At 43.9% G+C, this 20,479-nt stretch overlaps 1 protein-coding gene across 1 annotated transcript in view; it reads left to right on the top strand.

The window, feature by feature from the left end:
- The window catches only part of NXPH2 (neurexophilin 2), a 35,919-nt gene extending 17,559 nt beyond the window's left edge, over positions 1-18,360 (top strand). The window contains exon 2 of the mRNA XM_066999034.1: positions 15,622-18,360. Coding sequence (XP_066855135.1) covers positions 15,622-16,365 — 744 coding nt within the window. The 3' untranslated portion in view covers positions 16,366-18,360. The remainder of the gene's footprint in view (positions 1-15,621) is intronic.
- The last annotated feature ends 2,119 nt before the right edge of the window (positions 18,361-20,479 follow it).

Below are 20,479 nucleotides of genomic sequence, written 5' to 3'. Positions count from 1 at the left end.
AAGAGCTCTCGAAGACTCCTTGCAGACAAAGGAACCTTCCTTGAGAAACAGCAGGACGAAAAGTGCCTTGAAGAATAAAGCTGGTTTTCCCCCACTGTGGTCTCTCTTTTCCCTTGAGCTGAAACTCCCACCTTCCAACTCCCAAATGCTATTAACATACCAGAAAATTAGCATGCTGCATCCAAGTTTTTATATTCAGCCTGGTGCAAAGTTTTATTTCCTCTATTTCCAGGGTGACTACTTATACATGAAAAACATGCTCTTGCAACACGGTTTGATTGCTTTATGAGGTTACCACATCTCAGCTGAGAGAGAACACTAATTTTTTTTTTTATTGGTGTACCTCTTAATAACACAAAAATAAATGGGTTATTTATTTAAATGTGTTCAAATTACTTAATAGGCAAATAGTATTTTCAGAATAGCATTTGACAGTGATTCAAGTAACTTTCAAGATCCCTCCACTTTATTTTAGTTCCAAACGCAGCTTGCTGCAAGACACTGTTGTCTTGGGGCCAAATTCCACTTGAGTGGAGTTAATCACATCAGCATAAGTTGTTTCTATAGTCTAGTTTTACACCAATTTAAATAAAATTAGAGGTTTGGATGTTGATTTCTCTTGTGCTGTTAACTTCAGATACTCTGAATCCCAAATGATTTCTTTTTCCATGTCTGTAATTGAATGCCAAACTCCCCACCACTCTCCCACCCTCTAAAATACACCAAAACAAGGCAGAAACCTAAATTAAAATCAGAGTAAGGATTTGACTTAAAGCATAAAAGAAGAAATAAGACTGAAATTCCATACTTATCGCACCCTGTTGTACCTAGATACTGCTGCACATCTGGTATGTGAGATAATGCACTGTTTAGAGACCGTGTTACGAACACAGAAAATTGGAAATGAGTTTCAAGTCTTAACGCTACATTTCTTTACTACTGGGAGCAAGTAAGGCCCTGTTTTTCACTCTTTTTTTGTAGGTTGTTTGATTTGATTCCCTCTCTCGGTTATATAAATAATATAAACATGAATGAAATCAGGAAAGGAATGGTTCTGTAAGGAGTGTTTTGTGCAGCACAGCTCAGAAGGCTTTTTAATAATTCCCAAAGCGTATACCAAGGTTTAATTACAATATTAGCCATATAGCAGAAAATAAGAGCTGCTCAGCTGAAGTCATGAGTGTAGCAATAAAAGCACATATATCTTGTTCAGTCATTTATCATATAATATAAATAATTAAAAACAAGGACAGTGGCTAGCTATTCTTGACCTTCTGCAATAGAATATGTTCTCTCAGCAGTACCTGATGTTATAATTCACTTCTGAAACGATCACACTTATCAGTTATTTGCATGAGCCTAGCCCGTAGCTATCAGACCAAAAAGGCAAATCTGCAGCCAACATGCTTTTGAGATACTTCTTACTGAAACTCATCGATGGCTGTATGGGTTGTATCTTCTTAGGGGGTCGTATTCTTCTTATGTTTTCTTTATACAGACATGCAAAATGCAAGATTTTTATTAGAAAATGACCCGGGTGTAGTACATGTGGGCTTAATCTACAGGAAAAGAAATACATCTCTACATGCAGAACTGTGAATTCTGTCTGATTTTTTAGTACCTACATCCTTCCAAATTAATCGCTTTCTCTCACTTTCGTGTGTACATGGCTGAACACCCTTTCAGCGGAAATCTGGAATGAGGGTGTTTGCAGGACACTCTGGGACACAGAAGAGGACCCTCAGCAGTGCAAGGACCGGTGGTGGTGGCCACTGCCAGCCTACAGCACCAGGCAGGATGGCACTGGGCAGGAGCGCAAGGAGCAGGGAAGCTGTTGGTGCACGGCAGACACACATTCCTCAATCCAGACCTCAGCAGGAGGAGCTCTTGTACCTTGAGAGCAGGAACAGCAGTGGGAGAAGCAGGAGGCCGGGAAAGCAGCAGCCCCATCCAGAGAGAGGAGCGAGTGGGCAGCGCAGCGACCTCTCCTCCTCCCTCCCAGCTGGGCTAGGTTTGCTGTGCGTAGTGACCATGAGGACAAGGGGAGAAAAAGCAGTGAAGCATGCTGCTGGCACCCTGGAGAAAATATCCCCTTCAGAGTATTGAGCAGCAATGAAGTGCACATCAAAATTGTTTAGACATTTCGATCCATATTCAGCTATCAGAATTTTGGCTGAAATTCAGCCAAGCTGTAAGCAAAGTCAGACGCGAGCCACAGACATCTTATCTACACTAATGAGGTGTCGCCCATTGCTGACTGGAAGGAGATCTGCCAAGAATTTTTTCTGGAGCATGATTTGGAAATACGAAGTCTCTGTTCAGTGAAATAACGTATTCAAGCTCTTGTTATCATGGGTGATAGCAACACGTGTACCTCACTGCGAGTCCAGCAGTCCTGCTCTCCTTGATGCGTGACTGGTGGACAGCGAGGAGCTGCTGTGCCTCAAACAGCAGCTGAAAGGTCCTCTGCTTCCACCCCAGACAGGAGGAACAGGTGAAACAGATTTATTTAGAAATTTCTAATCCAAAACCATGCATATACTCTGGCTAATTTGATGGTTAAGCCTGACCCAGATTAAGTTTGTAGGGTGAGCAATGCACACAGGGAACTGTGGAATTGGGGAATGTGGAACCACAGCCTCAGGGCACCAAAAACCCAGACTGTGTTTCTTTAACTGCTGGAGAAAGGGCAGAGAAAAGAAGGAAGCAAAAACCTCCCTGGTTATCTTACTAATGCAACAGCAGAAAAATGGCTGGGCTAATTTAATTGCACTTAATGCTTGCCTCCTGCTGCTTGACATCTCCCCAGGCTTTGGACGTGTCCTTTGCCGGTGCCACCCGGTGCCAGTGCTGAGCTCCCTGTGTCCTTCCCCTGCAGCAGTGCAGGCAGGTGGCACAGGCAAGCCAGCCGTTCCTGGAAGGGCTTCATCATCACAACCAGCCGGCACTTCTCAGGTATCGGGACTCGTAACGTTGTTTTATGTAGCGCAGTCTATTGACCTGAGCACGGAGACTTGGAGATTTATAAAATCACAGTTTTATTACTGATTCAGTCATGCACATACATATTTATAGCCTTTTAAAAATCTTCGTAATTGATCGAGTAAGGCAGCACATTCAATTTTCATACAAGGGATTACTTGCAGTCCCTGTAGAACCACCATTGGTATGCAGAGGAGGCACTTTAAAACATTTACAACGGAGTTGCTTTTTTGGCTGTCTTATGCTTACTACCAGCTTTGGCCTAGGCAGCAGTTACAGCTAGATTTGTCTCCTATGATCTCCACAAACTGTATGAAAACACGCATTAAAAACAAGAAGGAATGTGTGCCTTTTTAAGCCTGACTTTACTTACACATCATCAGCTCTTGTACCTTCTGCTTATCAGATCACATCTCATATCTTTTGCTTAAAAAGCTGTTCCTCCCAACCCCAGTTTGTTCAGTTTTTGAGTGTTAACAAGCAGCATGATTAATCTCAGTCCCAAACCCACTCATATATTTTGCTTAGGTTTTGTGTGCAGACTCAGAATTTGGCTACTTAATGAGAAAGACATGATTTCATGTTAAACCCTTTTAGACAGTAAGTGAATTAAGCAGTGACCTGTAAGTCTTGTTTGCGGTTATGGATTCTGGAAAGCAGAACGGAAGCACATTCATTATCTACCCAAGAGCTCAAGACTGTGATCAACAGAAAAACAAAAATCCCAAAAGAAATTTAAACAAACACTGATTTAAAAGAGACACTTTTTTTTGTTATTGTGCATGGTCAAGGGCAGGACCAGTGAAGAGAATCGCAGAGGATGTTGACAGAGAACTGCGAATAACACAGACATTATCTAAACTTTTGGGAAAAAAAAAGTCTGCTGTGAGCGAAGTCAACAAAGCCAACAGGGCCGAGATTTCTCATTAAATGGTTATCCAAACTGACATCATATTTAGGCCTTCTGAGGTTTTTGTAGTCAAAGGTTTGGGAAACAGAGTAGACAGAAACATTGTCTGTTAGAACACAGGTATCCACCGAAATCTGGATTCCTATTTGTGTTATTCATGGTAACACAAGGAAAAATTTTTAAGGTCATGCATTTTCATAGTCTTTCCTCTAAAACACCTTTAATACGCATATGAAGAGAATGCTTCCTGCTGTCTCTTTTCTAGGGTTGTACATTTTCTAGGCTATACATTTTAGATGTGTGTGCGTTGAAAGCACTGTGCTAGAGTCCCATCTCCCCAAGCCCTGGTTTGCCAGCGGGTGATTTATCTGCCTTTAGTGCTTGTTTCACCAACTGCAAGCACCCTGCCAGTATCATTCTTTTATACAACCTGGAAACGTTATTCTGTATATGCTAATTGAAATGCATCAAATGCATCCTGTGATGAGACCAAATTAATACTTGGGGTGATGTGCACAGTAATTTACAGTAAAAGAAAGATTGAAAGATGTAAAGATGCACTGAATGTATTCCCTTTTTGTTTGATACAGATATAGCATATGTGGAGCAAATAGGTTTGAAATTATATTTTTATATGCAAATGACAGCAATTTGTATTAACTCCTATTGTGCTAGAACGTAACATTTATGTCTGATGTAAGCCTTTCTTTCTTCAGATCCTTTCTGTGTTCTTAGAGTGCATGTTTAAAGATCCTAGACACTAAACACCTCTGTGAATTACTCTGGGAACAAGCCAGGCATGTATTGTGACAGTCTTCCAGGCGAACTGGCTATCAAAGTCATCCCTTCTCTGTTTTTGAAACCCAAGTCATGACTTCGGTGCACCTGGGTACAAGCCAGATGACTAAACAACTTCCAGTTAAACCCTGTTAAAAATCACATGGCGACTGGATTTCAGATTTGGACCTCATCATTTCTTAAGCATCTCAAAACTGCCATTTCAGTTTGGAATTAACATTTCATGTATCTAGCAGGGGTCTTGAATGGGAGTAGCTGTGGATTCTTTGTTTTTTATTAAAATTAATCCAGAAAGTTGAGTTCTTAGATTGATAAGCAGCTAAAAAATTGCTAAGGAAAATATTTCTATTTTAGGAAGCTTTTAATTTAGAAAGGATTTGACCAACTAATCTCTAACTGCTCCCCAAATCTTCAAAGAACAACCAAATTCAAGCTGGAAGGAATTCTGTTTTTCCTTTTCTTGGGGACACAAAAGATGGCTGACTAAATTAAAAGGGATTAAATTTGAGTTTAAACAGGACCTTACAGTGTAAGTCAGTGCTACTACACCACAATGCAGTGCACAGCAGCTGCACGCATAGCTGACTGCTGCTGGTCAAAGGGTAATATTGTTTCGCCTTCAAACTTAATAATAAGGCAGCATCAGTTCATGATTTTCTCTTCTTTAAGAGAGTAATTCATTTCGGAAAGCAGCATGCATGCTCGTGTGTAGGCAGCAATGAAATATCTGGAAGTGCCCCTGTATGCTCCCTCACGCTAGGTGGCTTCAAAAGGAAAAAGACTTTAATTTAATTTAGAAAACTGACGTGGTCTCCCCCACATCACGCCCACGCTGGGGTGGGCAGCGAGAAGGGGCCGGGCTGTGCTCACACCAGGGGGCTGTAGCCCCAGGCCCAGGCCCCAGGCCCCAGACCCCATGGCACCCTAAGGCCGCGGGCAGGGGGCTTCTCCCTGGCCTTCTCCCCCTCATGCCTGCCTCCAGTTTCTGGGGGCCCTGTGCTGCTCAGCCCTGCAAGCAGCAGCTCTTGCAGAGCCGTAGGCCGCCTTCCTCCTCCGCCTTGGCCTACCCTCCAGTGGAGCCTGGAAGTCAGATTTCCAGGGTCACCACGTGGAAAGCAAGCAGTGAAGTGGGTTTTTTTGGAGGCCAGAGTTGATCTTGTGATTAAAATGGTTTCTCGTATCCTCGCCCAGCTCTTGGACACATCCTCTTCAGATGGCGGAGTGAAAGATTGACAAGGGATCGCCAAGCACCGCTGCCAGGCCCCTCACCATGCAGTGTGCCCAGCCTGGCAAGCCCAAGGCCAGTGTCAGGACAATATCTGTGCTTTTCATTCCTCCAACGGGACATTTCCTAACACAGAGTCACATACCCTCTGGCAAGAGGCACACAACAGTGAAAGCTGAAATCAAGTTCAGATACGTCGAGTTTGTCTCTCTCTCCCCTCCGTGTCCCATGGAAGGCAGCAGTCTGCAAGCACACACGCACTGCCTTCCTGGGTTGGACCTTTTTAACTATCTCCGTCTCTTCAGGTTTTTAGGAAATGCAGCCTGCAGTGAGGCAACAGAAAAATCTGATGCCATATTTAAATAAGTGCGTTCATTGCCTATTAAAATGTAACTCCTCGCTTTAAAATAGGATTAATTAAAATGTACAAGAATGCAATTCAGTTACATTTTATGCTTCAGCCCAGCGCACGCTTTTCATAACTCGTTCCCAGAAGTAATATTCAGGGCAGCACGGCATTCTCAGTCCTGCCATTAAAAGCGCAAATGAATATAAAACCTGTTCTTTTCAAAAACTTGGCTCCAGTATTGCCATTGTTAGATTTTGCGTAACATATTACTTTGGCCATTACTGTTTTGCAAGATAATTGTATCAGTGATCTAACTTTTGACAGTATCCAAAGTGGCTGAAAATAGTTTGCTGCAGCACCTTTGTCTTTTAAAGGCCATTTGGGGCTTGTTATTTTAATCCTTGTGCAGCCTGATTTATCACTTCAAACATCTGTCAGCTGTGCTTTGTCTTGAAATTGATAGTGATAGTGTTACTGATTTTTCAACAGCAGCTGTTAGAGGTTCATTAGTTAGACTCTCAAAGGGAGTAGATAACTGTAATATTTTTCTTTGTTAATCATCTCTTACGTGCTGTAATAATACAGAGTTTGAAATCTGCTAGAAACGTACAGCTTTTCTCTGTTTCTAACTTGTCAGGAGCATACTTTTATTCATTTAATCTGGCTAGATTATTAAAACTCTACCTCATAATGCTGTAAAAAAAAAAAAAAGAATAATGGCACGTGAGTGGTGAGATAGAAAATCACCATTTTCTGTGTCGTGCTTAGCATGGAGGGAGGTCAGCTGGGTCTCGGAGTTCTCATCCAAATATGAATCAACTCCAGAGACGAGATTAAGGGCTGTTCTGTAATTGATTTTTAATTTAAAATTTATAAGGCATACAAAACCTAGATGACAACTTGAGTAAAATCAAGTTGATTTCTAACAGGTACAGCAGTTTTACATTAATGCGGTTTCCCCGACACATAAAATCATCTTAGTGGTTTACTGTGACTCTTAAAACCCCTCTCCCCCCAAATCCTTGCATGCCCACCTCCATCCGAGTGCCTCGGTGACTCCTGCTCGGAGTTTTGTGGGACTGGGGCAGCTGTGAACTCTCCTGCTGTTCAGAGCCTATCAGGGCTACCGCTGGTTCAAACAGCAGTGCTCACCAACAGATAATTACGCTTTGAAATTAGTATTTTAATGAACTGATCTCCACAAATGTAAAGCGAAGTCTCCCAGGCATTAAAGAAATAAGCAGGAAGGAGAATTATTAACTGTAAAGTTCAACAGACGAACGGTCAGCAGGTGCTGTCTTGGCAAAGGACTTGAAGTGGTTCCATTTCAATTTGCTGTCGGAGGAAGCTTTTTTAGGTTTTAGTCATGCAAGCTGCTGAGCAGCATCTGTAAGTGGCATGGTGGAGGTTGAAAGCACCTGGGACACCTCACAGGCTTACCAGGCAAAAGAAATGTCTTCTAAAAATAACTAAATATTGGTTGGGATGCCAGATTCATCCTAAAGGACCAGTCTCAGTCCCACAAGCCGGTGCATGTCCCTAGCACCAGGGAAGCTCCGTGCAAAATAGGTTGCATGAGCACAGCCGGAACTTCCTGCAGCTGAACACAGTGATTCAAAGAGCACCTGAAGCTCTTTGCGGGTACCCAGGGAGCAGGGCCAGAGACCTCAAGGAGCTCGGTGCAGCCTCCCCAGCAGCTGAGGTGTTTCCTTCTGAAAGCTGGACTGGTGCCCCAGCCTCGCTGGCAGCGGGCAGAGTGGTCAGGGGGAGGCTGTAAGGAGGGCAGGAGCAAATGGGGCCAGAAGGCGCCCACCAGAAGAAGCATCCTGGGCACACAGGCAGATGGCCAGAGCCCCCGGCCCACTGCAGCAAGGAGCCTGCACGCTCTGGTCAGCTTTCAGCTTCCCCCTTCGCTTACCAGGATCAGAAACTGCCCTTGAGAAAAGTGTACTTCCACTTTTAAAGTCAGATTTTCAGCTTTTAGCCATCTGACTTTGGAAGTCCTTCAGAAGTCCCATCTAGCCAGATTATGCCATTAGTATTTCATAGACTTGATGACCTTTTTATTTCACTCGCTGAAGGGCAGCTCATCTCTAACAGAGACGCTGCCCCGCTGAGCCCCCCCACCGCAGCATTCCCTTTCCTGGCCTCTCATCAACTACACACGCTTCTCGAATATTTTAGGTACTTATATAAGTACAGATCCCAACTAAGATTTCTTTATCTATCATGACTGATCTAGGTGTTCTGTTATAGCGCTGCTTTTCAGATCAGTCACAAAATGGTTTACATCTCTATTACTTCTCCACCCTTCAAAAAGAGCCGGATGCCTCACAAGTTGCAAAGAGAAAAACTACTTAGTAATAACAATATTTATATCTAATCAATGTCAGACAAAATTATGAACCTTTTTTTTTCCTATAAACAAATAAGATACCTATTTTTTATCTCAAAGATCTCTATTTTAGATTTAAGGGAATCTTTAAGGGATTTAAGTAGAATAAGCTGAAGTCTTCAACAGCAGAATTGTGCGCATTTTTTGGCAAGAAGCATTTCTCAGAACAAATTTTCTGTTGTTTCAGCAAAAAGGTAGATCAATGCAATACACGGATATCATTTAAAAGCCATCTATGCAATTTATCCAATTGAGGCTGGAGGGAACGCTTAAGCTGAAACTACTAGTAGGGGTTATGGGTAAAATGGCAAATGCTTTCCACAGATACCTTTCTGGAAAAAGAATTAATTACAAGCTTTTTAAAAAATATATATTTTTTTTTTCTTCTGCTTCTTCCTCCTCCCAATTTTCTTTCCTTGTTGAAGTGCTGTTTTAGTAAAATACTGTTTGCTTTCTCACAGAAAGTGGAGAATTTTGAAGTGATTTTTTTTTTTTTGCTCTAAAATATGATATCGAAGATACATTTTGTTGAAAAATATGCAATGAAATCATAGCCTGAACTGGAACTTCTCTCAGCACGCCCATTTGTTTTAGATTGATATGTTTGTCTGTAGGTTATTTGAATGTTAGCTATATTCTCGTTAAAGTAAAGATTTCTACCTGTTACCTTCCCTAGCCTTCAGGGGTACGTAGATGTAGATAGAGGTTTTCTCTCTCAGATCTTTCACAGAAAAATGGCAAAGCGCCTTTCAGTGGCGCTCAGCGAACCCACTTTATTCAATTCCCATATTTCTGCCGTGAGAATAAAAGAGGAACTTGCCGTATTATAGTGGGGGGAAATGGTGCTGAGTCTGCACATTTGCTTTTATGTTTCCAATTTATGTTTTCTGCTTTACCTTCTGTGACAGTCTGAAACTCCTGAAAGGCAAAAGACTAAGCAGTTAAAGAAAGCTTCGGGCTTGCTGTTACTGTCGTGTCTCCTTCAGGTATTTAAGTTTATATTCATGTTTATCAGGATTTGTTGAATTTCAGGCAATGATACGCATTGTCAGAAAATATAAATATTCACAAATAATATACGGATCGATAGTCTGATTGACTCAGTCCCTGTTTTCTTCCTGTCACGTCCTTGTTTCACTGCTCTAACACATTCCCAGAGCTGCTGGAGAGGTTCGGTGCAGGAGGGCATCACGCCGCCCGTGGCTGGCAGCAGCACGTGGCACGGCCCCGAGCACAGCGTCCCCCTGCGAGGGGCATCTCCTTGCAGGATTCCTTTACAGGTGGGAAGTTTAACGGGCTGTAAGGTTCGGTAGTGCCTGATCTTTGCCTCCAGTTGCGATGCCTTCTGCCATTCCTTTCATTTTTGGAAGGTGTGACAAACGTACTTCCCTCCTTGCTCTGTTCCTGTCCACCACCAAGGGTTCAAAGGCCACAGCGCTGTGGGGCTGGCACAGGGGCACCCCCGGCTCTGACCAGGGCACCTCGCTGCCACCCCGAGCACCCTCGGGTCACCCAGCACCTCCTCCATCACTGTGGTGGAAGAATTCAGCTCAGGAAGTAAAGCCAGCAGTCAGATACAGGGCCTTACGTTAGCTTTGCTTCGTCTCCGAGGAATTTTTATACTTTCCTCACAGCTGAAGCGAAAGGCAGAAGTTAGTTGCGTTCCTTTGCAGCTCTCAATATTTTCACAATATGTGAGCCGCACTCCCTGCTGCCAGGCCCTCAGGTATTTACAGACACTTTTGAACTTAGGAAAATAATTTCTAATAAAGTAGCTTATCGCAACTCCTCTATCGGATTTAAAACAGCTCCCGGGAAAAGGCACAAGCCCCAGATGGCGGCGGGATGCTCCGTGCTTCCTGCAGCGAGCTCAGCCCCCACCCGCTGCAGCTGCAGCCGCGTGTCCATGGCTCCGTGCATCGGGGCCCGCAAAGTCCAGTGGAGGAGGAATCGGTGCAAAATCTTGGGCCTGCCTGGCAGTGAAACCTCTTCAACCTGCTGCAAGCAGCGACTCGTTCCTTGGTGCAGGCTGACCTGCACGATCTCTTATTTTGTTTCCTCAAGGGAAAGCCAAAAGTTTCCCAGCAGCATTTCTGGGAGAAGGGAAGCAAAATCAAAGTTTTCCAAGCAAAAACCTGAGCATAAGTTTGGGCTGCTGAAGATCTGAGTATCCAAAATAATTTTTCCTTTAACAACCCCGGTTGTTAATTCAAAGCTTTCATTCCTAGCAAAAGCTGCAGTGGTAAATGAGAGTTAAACCACCTTACAATTGCAGCTCATGCGCTTATAACATCCTGCAAAATGAGACTGTGACTGGATGGGACAAACGTGGCTCTCAACACATAGTCCTGCTAAAAGATGTTGCTAAATTCCTAAATTTCTTGAAGCATTCCTGACAGCAGTCACATCTGCTGCCATAAAACCCATCGCAGCCTCTGCCTTTGGGAAAAACGTATTTAATAATCGGTAAAGTTCAAACTCAGCTTGTTGTGATGAATTATTAGAAGCCGTCATCATTTTCTTGCAAAAAAAAAAGGTTATAATGGAACACAATTTTATGTTTTTCCATTTAATTGATGATGGTCTGAGTTTTTATTAATCTTCCTGGGCTCTGGTGTAAGATGCTGAAAAAGCTAATATGAGATCATTGTATCTGGTTAATGTGTGTGCTTTGCAAAATTGATAAGGCCTGTCAAGACATAAATTATTTAAAATTTGATAAATGTGTTGAAATCATTGAATTTTCAAACAGATAAAGCAGAGCTATTTCTCTTCCTCCTACCCCCCCATTCAGAGCAAGGTTTTTGTGAGGCCGCTCAATGATTCTGCTTTATTCTTGCAGCACGTGGCTTGCAAGATGCTGAGATTAGCACGAGGAAGCCAGGGCAGCATCCTCTGCAGCTACAGCAGTGAGAAGAATACAAACCCTCGCGATGCGGCGGCAGGGCTGGGACCAGCAGAGAGCTCGGAGCCCACTGGAAGCTCCCCCAGGACAAGTTTTTCTCTTGTCTGCGGGATAAAACGCTCGCCGCAGCACCGGCGAGTGGCAGACTGGTGCTTCAGAGCAGTTTATCCCACCAGACCTATTTATTTCAGCTAATTGCCGGCAGTTTTTAAATGATTCCTGGCAGGGGTGAAGCTATAGAAATGATTGCTGGTGATTGATGACTAACCTGGATAAAATCCCCAAAGCATTAACACTTGCACGTCTGCTCCTCCTTTACTTAGTGCCTTGCCCACAGAGGAAGGTGTGGGAGCACAAATTTAATGGGACAAATACGAAAAATATCACATTTACTGATACCGGTGTTGCTTCAACACGGGCTAATTTCTTAAAAATAGTTCACAGGGATCTCATTTAACCCTGTGCCTCTCTGCCATGATCAGAATCATTCATGGAAAGGAAAGGCTTTGAAGAGAAATCACAATCTTTCAGAGAAGCACGCAGGAAGAGCCAGTGGTCTGAAGCTGAAAACCACACAAATAAACACGATGTTATGCTTCGGTCTGAACTGCTTCTGTGGGTAGCGTACCCCACCGAAAGGGCAAGGCGTGTTGTGGGTTCTGCACAGCGCGACAGGTCCAAGATAATGCCCGGTACGGGCAAGAGTCTGCGGTCTGATGGAAATTTGGGGGTAACGGGATGACAGTTTACAGCCTCTGTAATGCAGAAAATGGATGAGGCGATTTCCTCTGCTTGGGAATTGATGGGTTGGAGGGAATGGGAAAATGCAGGTGCAGCAGAGGAGAACTACAGCAATAGCCATCTATTTAAATGTATACACAAACTTCCCTAAGCTAGGATTTTTTCAAATACCCTCCTAGCAATATTTTCCACTATAGAGAAGCATCGTAGTGAGATGGGAAGATGCTGAGGAGGTCATTTTTCCAGCTGCATGCGTCTTTTAATACGGATTTTTTTATTTCCCGGAAATTGCTAACCGAAGTGAATAACCAGCTGGACAAAACGCATCGGCCCATCCCTGCTAATAGCAAAAGGCTGTCATCACGTGAGGGGTCTGTGCAATGTGTAGCGGCAAATGAGGTGTAAGGGCTTGGTTCTCTCATGTTGCAGAAAGCTTTATTTAAAATAGCAGAAATCTGTGCACACACACAAAGGGTTTTGTACAAATATTATTCATGTTTCTGAACAAGGCGCCCTCACTCGTGCTCCTGCGCTGGGCACCGAGCAGAACCAGGCCGTTCTTTGTTAGACACCATTTATTGAACATTTGCAGAACACAACAAATGTACCATCCAGGGCTTGCAAAGTCCCCTCCCTGTGACTGACTGAGCCGACAACTTTGTCAGCCCCTGAGCCTCATTCCTACAACGAAATGAGGGAACAGGACAGCAGCAGGAGGAGGCAGAGTCAAGAATTAAGGATTAAGGCTGCCCAAGTCCTGTAGTCTTCAACCTGTTTGAGAGAGGAGGAAAAAAATGCTCATTTTAAGGAAGCAGCAGTGCTTATTGGGTGCTGTATGTGCCTTAAACAGGAATATTGCATCCTCATGATTCAACACATTAATGGTTTTGTATTCCTGTGTTACGAAAGCCAGTTCATTGCCACATGAACCAGCCCATGTCACCGCAGCTCCAGCGGCAGGTCTCACTGTGAGCGTACCAGCTGCTCCTTCACTGCAACACCTACGCAATTAAACGTCGTGGCAGTGGCTTGGCATGGCACAACTCCGCAATTCCACCACCCCGGTTTTGAAATAACTGTGCCCTAATACCTTCCCGATGTGACAATCCTGACTTGTTTTAGCATGCGGTAATGTTTCCCATTCTTTAGCTCCCCCGAACCTTATACTACATATTTCTTCTTTTTATATCGGAGCCTGTGGAAAGAAGCACTTCCGAAAGCAATGCTCTGCTATCTCATTTGGAGTGAGCGCCCCCAGAAGAGCCATACGCCGAGCATTACTGCTAACACATGGCTCAGTGCTCTCCAGATCTCTTCCTACAAGGAAGGGGAGGAAAGCCAAAGAGCCGCTGCACACATACCAATAAGCACTGCGGAAGGAAAGCGGCCCAGAAGGACGGCTGTGTGTGTCCCTGTGTCCTTGCCAAAGGACAGGCAGAGCTGTGTGCGGACACAAAGCCCGGACCTCCTGCGCACCGAGTGGCTTTGGGGCTAGCAGTGCTCCTTCACCTTGCCCCCCGCAGTCCCCAGCCAGGTACCAGCTGTGGGTGCCTGGGCCTCTGAGTGGTCGTTAGCACTTCGAGTAGGAGCCAAAGTTTCTGGTGTTTCAGCCCTGTCCCCATTGGAGCCTGGGGCTGCCACAGGACAGCATCCCGCCTGCATCAGCCCCACATCCTCAGCGCCAGCCCCAGCCTGCGGCAGGGAGCTCCCTCCCTGGGGTGCCAGCTGCTCCCAGCGCCACCCGGCTCACCTTCAGCCCCTGGGCTGGCTTAGCAGTGGCTGAGGACCCATGCATAAACATGCGGTGCTTCACCGGGAGCTTTCCATCACCGTGACAGCTTCCCCCAGCATCGTTATGACAGCGGCATTCGTGCTGGCACCGATAAGCATCCATCTCTGCTTCCATTAAGATCTCCTATTTTACCGATTCCGTAGCTCAGCCATAAAAAACGTAGCATGGCGGCAGAGACTTGACATACAAGGTCTCAGGCTGAGAGTGATCGCTGGTGTCTTTTTCCCCCTTTCCAATCTAAAGAAGAAAATAATTTACCTATGGAGGGGCGCTCCTTCCTCCCCAGCCCGCTATCCAGCGCCCGGCCCCGCGAGATCCATGACGAACTCGGGGCAGCATTTTGCCAGGAGGAGGAGGAAGGAGTTTTTCTTTGGGGGTGGGACACGCTACAACTCTGTTCTTTCCCTATTAAGCTGCTTTTCATGCCGTTCATGCGATGGGTAACATGCTGGTGAACGATAAAGCAGCTGAAAAGCTTCTGTTTGTACATGAGGATGCTGGTGTAGGATAGCCCTGAGGAGAATGAACATGCAAACACATTTTACAAAATGTATGTTTAAGACTTCGAGGGTCTTAAAATAAGTCAAATGTTCACTTCTAGCCTGTCAAAACACAGGTCCTACCTCTGACTTCCTGAGCATGTGCTCAACTTCTGTATTTTCAACAGGACTCCCCTCTCAGGGTGTCCAGGAAGAATGTACCTGGGCAGTATCTGTGTGCATTAAATTGGGAACCTGATATTTACTGAGACACGTGGGTCTGAAAGCTAACACCTTTTGTCACTGCTACAAATTGTTATTTGCTCTCTGATTGCAAACTGTTTTGCATTAGATTTAGCTTGCCCTAGTCACGTTTCTGAGAAATGAAGAGACGTGCTCTGTGAGTGGCGTTGCTCAGCACTTCTTGCAGGTTAGGCCTTGCAAAATACAGGCAGCTTAGCACCAAAAGCTATGATTTTGTTCACAGTCTGACTCAAACTGAGAACACAAGTGGGCATACCAAGTTAGGGAAGGAATGGAAGAGGCAAGACCAAAAATACAAATGTATAATAAACATTTTATTGTGCAGATAGGAGGATTTTAAGCATTTGTCAGGTTAAGTAAGCAGAAAAAGAAAACAGAATGGAAAAAATCTGTTTTTCTCTGTCACCCCATCTTTCAGTAGATATACTGCTTTGCTGTTCAGGTTTTCTTATGTCCTTAGGTATGGTTTTATCTAACACATCTGTGAGCAAAGTGTGCCTTGCTTGACACGTGACAGTCCTCGACCTGTCCAGAGATTTATGCATTTGTTCCCCTGGATGGCTCTCATTGAGCTTTTTGCATCTGCCGTAAACTATTGTGAATAAAATCCTTGAGCTTTCATGGGGCGGTAGAAATTACTCATTACAGAAGTCCGCGTGACTGGACTGGCACAGATGTGGTTCAGTCCCCACTGATATAAAAATAAATATGAATGGCTCCTTTTGGATCTTGACATTTTTATTTTCATACTTCATGCAATTCTTTTTCTGTTTTGAAACAGGTATTCTGTGACGCTAATCAAGTCGTGCAAGCCACAGACGTGCTGGACTGGGAAGACAAGGATGCTGCAGAGACATTGGTCGACAACGTGGTCCACTCCAGGATCATCAATCCCTTACGCCTGTTTGTTAAGCCATCTCCAGTACTGAAACACGGCCAGGTGTCCTACTCAGACAGCACAGAAAACTTTTGGGATTGGTTGTCCAACATCACGGAGGTTCAGGAATCTCTCGCACGAACTAAACGCAGACCTATCGTAAAAACTGGGAAATTCAAGAAGATGTTTGGATGGGGCGACTTCCACTCTAACATCAAAACTGTTAAACTGAACCTCCTGATCACAGGGAAAATCGTTGATCATGGCAACGGCACCTTCAGCGTTTATTTCCGACATAACTCCACAGGTCTCGGGAACGTTTCTGTAAGCCTGGTGCCACCTTCCAAGGTGGTTGAGTTTGAGTCGTCTCCACAGTCAACGCTGGAGACCAAGGAATCCAAGTCCTTCAATTGCCGGATCGAGTACGAAAAAACAGATCGCGCTAAAAAAACTGCCTTGTGCAATTTCGACCCCTCCAAGATCTGCTATCAAGAGCAGACTCAAAGCCATGTCTCCTGGTTGTGTTCTAAACCCTTTAAAGTTATCTGCATTTACATTGCTTTTTACAGCGTAGATTACAAACTGGTGCAGAAGGTCTGTCCTGATTACAACTACCATAGCGAGACTCCGTACCTGTCCTCCGGCTGAGACAGCTGCCAGTAACTGCAGAGATCCAGCGTCAGTCATAAAAATCAGCATTCCCATTAACCTTCTGGAGAAATATGTTTTCCTATCAGGTTAAAAAGTCTTTTAAAACTGTAGCTGTGTTTGTGCTGTATCGTAAATAATCAAACTGTTTATGTAACAATCATTTTCATTTGAGACCGTTGCACTTTAGCGCTCTCATCGTTCACAAGGGAGCCACCAGGCAGACACATGATGAAAAAAAGAAATCAAAGCAAATTTTGTCTGTAATGAGCATCGATCGTGAAAATAAGTTTTTTTAAAGAAGACTCAACGGCAGACAGGTTATCTTTTACGTGAATTGGACAACACTTAGCAGGAAACAATCCTGTTTCTTATTGGGAACTTTAGGAGGTGACAGTATAAAGAACAAGTGATTCTCAGCTGCTTATATGGAAACCCAAATAAACAGCTCTCCCACTAATGTCACAAAGAATGTTCTACACACAGGGCTCGAAGAATCAAGTCTAAATATTGAAAGTGTTATTTCTAGGAAAAAGGAAAGGAAGCTGCATTTCTATGAGTTGTAGTAGTTGTACGTATTTGTTGAAGTGAAGAGTGAGTAGTTCTTCCTTCAGACTTTTACCCATGGATATGCAATGATGTAACTAAAAACTGACGAGTTTTAGTTTATTAGACCCACCAGGTGTGCAGGTTTGGTGTACATTTCTTCCTTCTGTGGTCATCACTGGTTTTGATCATTCTCAAGTGTTTGCACACACCCACCAGTACTAGTTTCATGGTGATAGAGAATGTACATACCCTGGAAAAAGATAATCTCTGTTTAAGTCTGAAAATGGTAACAGGGGCTGGTTTCCCCTCAAAGGAAGCAATTGTCTCGCTACCACTATACTGTGGCAAAGAAAATACATCACAGCATAAGGATGATGCCTGAGTAACACAGGCTTTCTGCTTAACGGCACCCAGTTGTCTTCCTTAGCATTGCATTGCATATTGAAGGTCAGTACACAAGCAATGAAAAACAAAGAGGACAACAAAAATCTATGCATCTTCACCTCATAAAGCAGATCTCAAACAATTGCTATCGATACGAAAACATTCAGCCAGACTCACACCTTGTACAGAAAGCATCTCTTAGTTGTAAAAACCAAGGGTCTGACTAGGAATTTGCTTCGGAAGCAAAGCTGTCGCTCCCTCTGAAGTCAGTAGCAGCTAGCTCCAGCGGTACAGCGCCAAGCACAAATCCCCCATGCTTTCTTTCAGTATTGATTTTACTGCTGCTGCTGGTTTGCTATCACAGACCACTGTGACAGCCTGATATTACAGGTCCCATGCAAAAAGCTGGCTGAGGAAGCGCTTTTTCTAACCTATAATCAAACTAACATGCAGGGCCCAAGAAGCTACACGCAGCTTAAATGAAGTACTGTTAAAATACTTTGCTCAAGTGTTATGCACCCAGACAAATGACTGGCAGCTCAGAAGGACTCACTCATGAGATTAATTCTGATTTCCATGGTAAAGTCACAGACACAAATTTATTCTGTCAAAAATATAAAGGTAATGGTTAATTTGGTTTTCTCTTTAGGTGACAAACTTAAATGTGTGGTTTTGTTTCATCACAAATCTAAATGTTTTCCTCCATTTTATAGAGTCTCTCCTGTTCTAAATGATGTTTTTAGTTTGTCAATTATCGTCGATTCCTACAAGATGTTCTACTTTGTATTCTGTATAGCGTGTCCTCGTTCTAGCTGTATATAAGCTTGGATTTATTGCTATGGGTTCGGTGTTTGGTGCTTTTGTAACTTAGCTGTAAGCCATGATTTTATTGCCATGTATTTTTACTCAGCACTGTAGGCAATTAAAAGAAAACCCTACATGCTATTTATTGTAGAGTACGTGGAAACCATATATGTATATACACTTGAATATGTGTACATATACAGAATATATGTGTACATGTATTTGTATGTAAATAAAGAGAGTTTGCTAAATCTGTCACTCACTTGTGGTATATTTGATTTTTTTCCCCAATATCACTTTGTGTCCTTATGCATAAAAACTAAGATACTACAACACATCACTGAGTAATTTTTCCAACTGGAATTTGTTCTTCTATGAGACATTTAAGTCTGCCCCGCACCTAACTGTGCTAGAAGCCTGGGCTGAATAAGTTTGATAGCGTTTATGGCAGCTGAGAAGTGGATGTTTTGATGAGCGTGGTCATAAACTGCTTAATAATTACGTAAGGCCCCTGAACCAGGGCATTAAAAGTAGAGGGGTTGGGCTCATGTCTGCCGGGTTCCTCCCCAGCAGAGGCTCTGTAGAGATTCAGGGGCCTGCTGCTTGGTCTGTCCGTGCTAGGGGAGCTTCTGGGGTAGGAGCTGGGTTCACCACCTGCAGCTGCAGAGCCAGGGCCCAGGCTGGGCTTCCCGCACCACAGGGTGAGGGCCCAGGGCCTGGGGCTGGCGAGCAGGGCTGGGGAAAGGCCTCAAGCCTCCGCCTGTTGTGAGCCAAGCGCCAGGTAGCAAAATGGGCTCACACACGGAGAAGACAGGTGCCCAGCCAGCAGCGGATGACTTGAATCAACTCTTGGGCCCATCCATAAATCCCCCCCAGGAGCTTTCCTTCTCCCCTAAGGGCTGAGGAGCGACCACTGCCAGCCCTGCTCCTCTCCTAACGCACCAGCAAACACAACGTAGGCCGGCGAGAGCTGAAGGTTTTCCACGTAGAAAAAGGCCCTGGCCTGGGGGGCCTGCACCTAGGAGAGGCTGCCCCGGAAGGCTCAGGGTTTGCCTTAAAGCAGGCCAAACGTCGGCCCAGGGAGAGGATGACCCACATGGAGCTCTGGCCTGCTCAGCAATGGCAGCCATATACCACCACCCTCCTCTTCCTCCTTTTCCCCTTCCTCCTCCTCCAGCCCCACTGCATTTGGGCAGCCTGGCTCTGTGCTCGACCCTGCGAGGCAAGGAGCCCTGGTACCAAAACCGGTTATGTCGCAAAACTCACCCCCACCCACTGCATTGTTTCTGATCAGTACCTTAAAAATCAGCCCCAAATCATTACAGAACATTTTTTAATGATCAGTTTTGAGAAAAATCACTGCAAGAAAGGACTTGCAGTCACAAATCAGATTAAAAAGAAAGTGTTTCAGCCTAGCAAGTTAAGCAAATTACGCTCCAATGAACCTAACAGTGACAGACTTCATTTACTCAAGTTTCACTACCTGTGTAAACAGAACAAAATTTAATTTTACACAGAATAGGCACTACTTTAAAAAGAATTTTTCTGTATAAGCAGATGACTTTTTATACAAGTTTCAAATTTCAATAATTGTCACTCATGACCCTTATCCAGAGATTTTTGAAATAAGAATTTAGTAGATTAAATGTCATGCACCTTAAAATAATTGCTTGGAAGCAAAGGAAATACACCATTTTTTAGAAAATGTCCCAAGTGAGCAGGAATGACTTATGAACGAAGAACCAATGTTTCTCATCTAATTCAAAAAAGTTTAATATATTGAGTTATAAATCAATCCAAATCTCAACAGTGGAGTTTTGCATGTATTTATATAAATGCAAATAAAAATTTAAACTCGTTACTAAATATGCTGGCTGCTGTTCTCCCCATCACTCGGATATGAAGGTGTTCAGTGCAAATCAGCATCCCGAGCTGCTGCCTCCCACCCCCAAAATCATGGGTAGTTCAGGGACATTAGATTTTGCTATTTGTTTTATGCTCCGTTGACCAGCATAATCTGGATAATGTTTTATTTATAGTATAATAATGATTCGTCATTACCACTGTTCCTATTCAAATATGCACAGCAGAAAAGACAATAACAAGTCGCAAACTAAGCAGCTCAAGGAAACACACATCAATCAAATACATTTTTAGCTGTAGGCTGTATCATTTGAAAAGCTAGACTATGCCATTCCCATCTCTGCCTCTTGTGAACATCTCTTAGATACATCCACCAGAAGCAGTTTCCTTCTTGTATTTCAAAATGAATAAATAAAATGATGTTTCTGACACATGGGCAACTAGCACTGAAGTGTATACTTAGAGAACATTACCTGTACTGTATTGGTCACTGACTAAAAACCAGGAATTAGCA

This window comes from Anser cygnoides, chromosome 6 (genome assembly GCF_040182565.1).
Source record: "Anser cygnoides isolate HZ-2024a breed goose chromosome 6, Taihu_goose_T2T_genome, whole genome shotgun sequence".
NCBI lineage: Eukaryota > Metazoa > Chordata > Aves > Anseriformes > Anatidae > Anser > Anser cygnoides.
The sequence above is the reverse complement of the archived record's forward strand: the minus strand, read 5'-3'. Positions and strand labels throughout refer to the sequence as shown.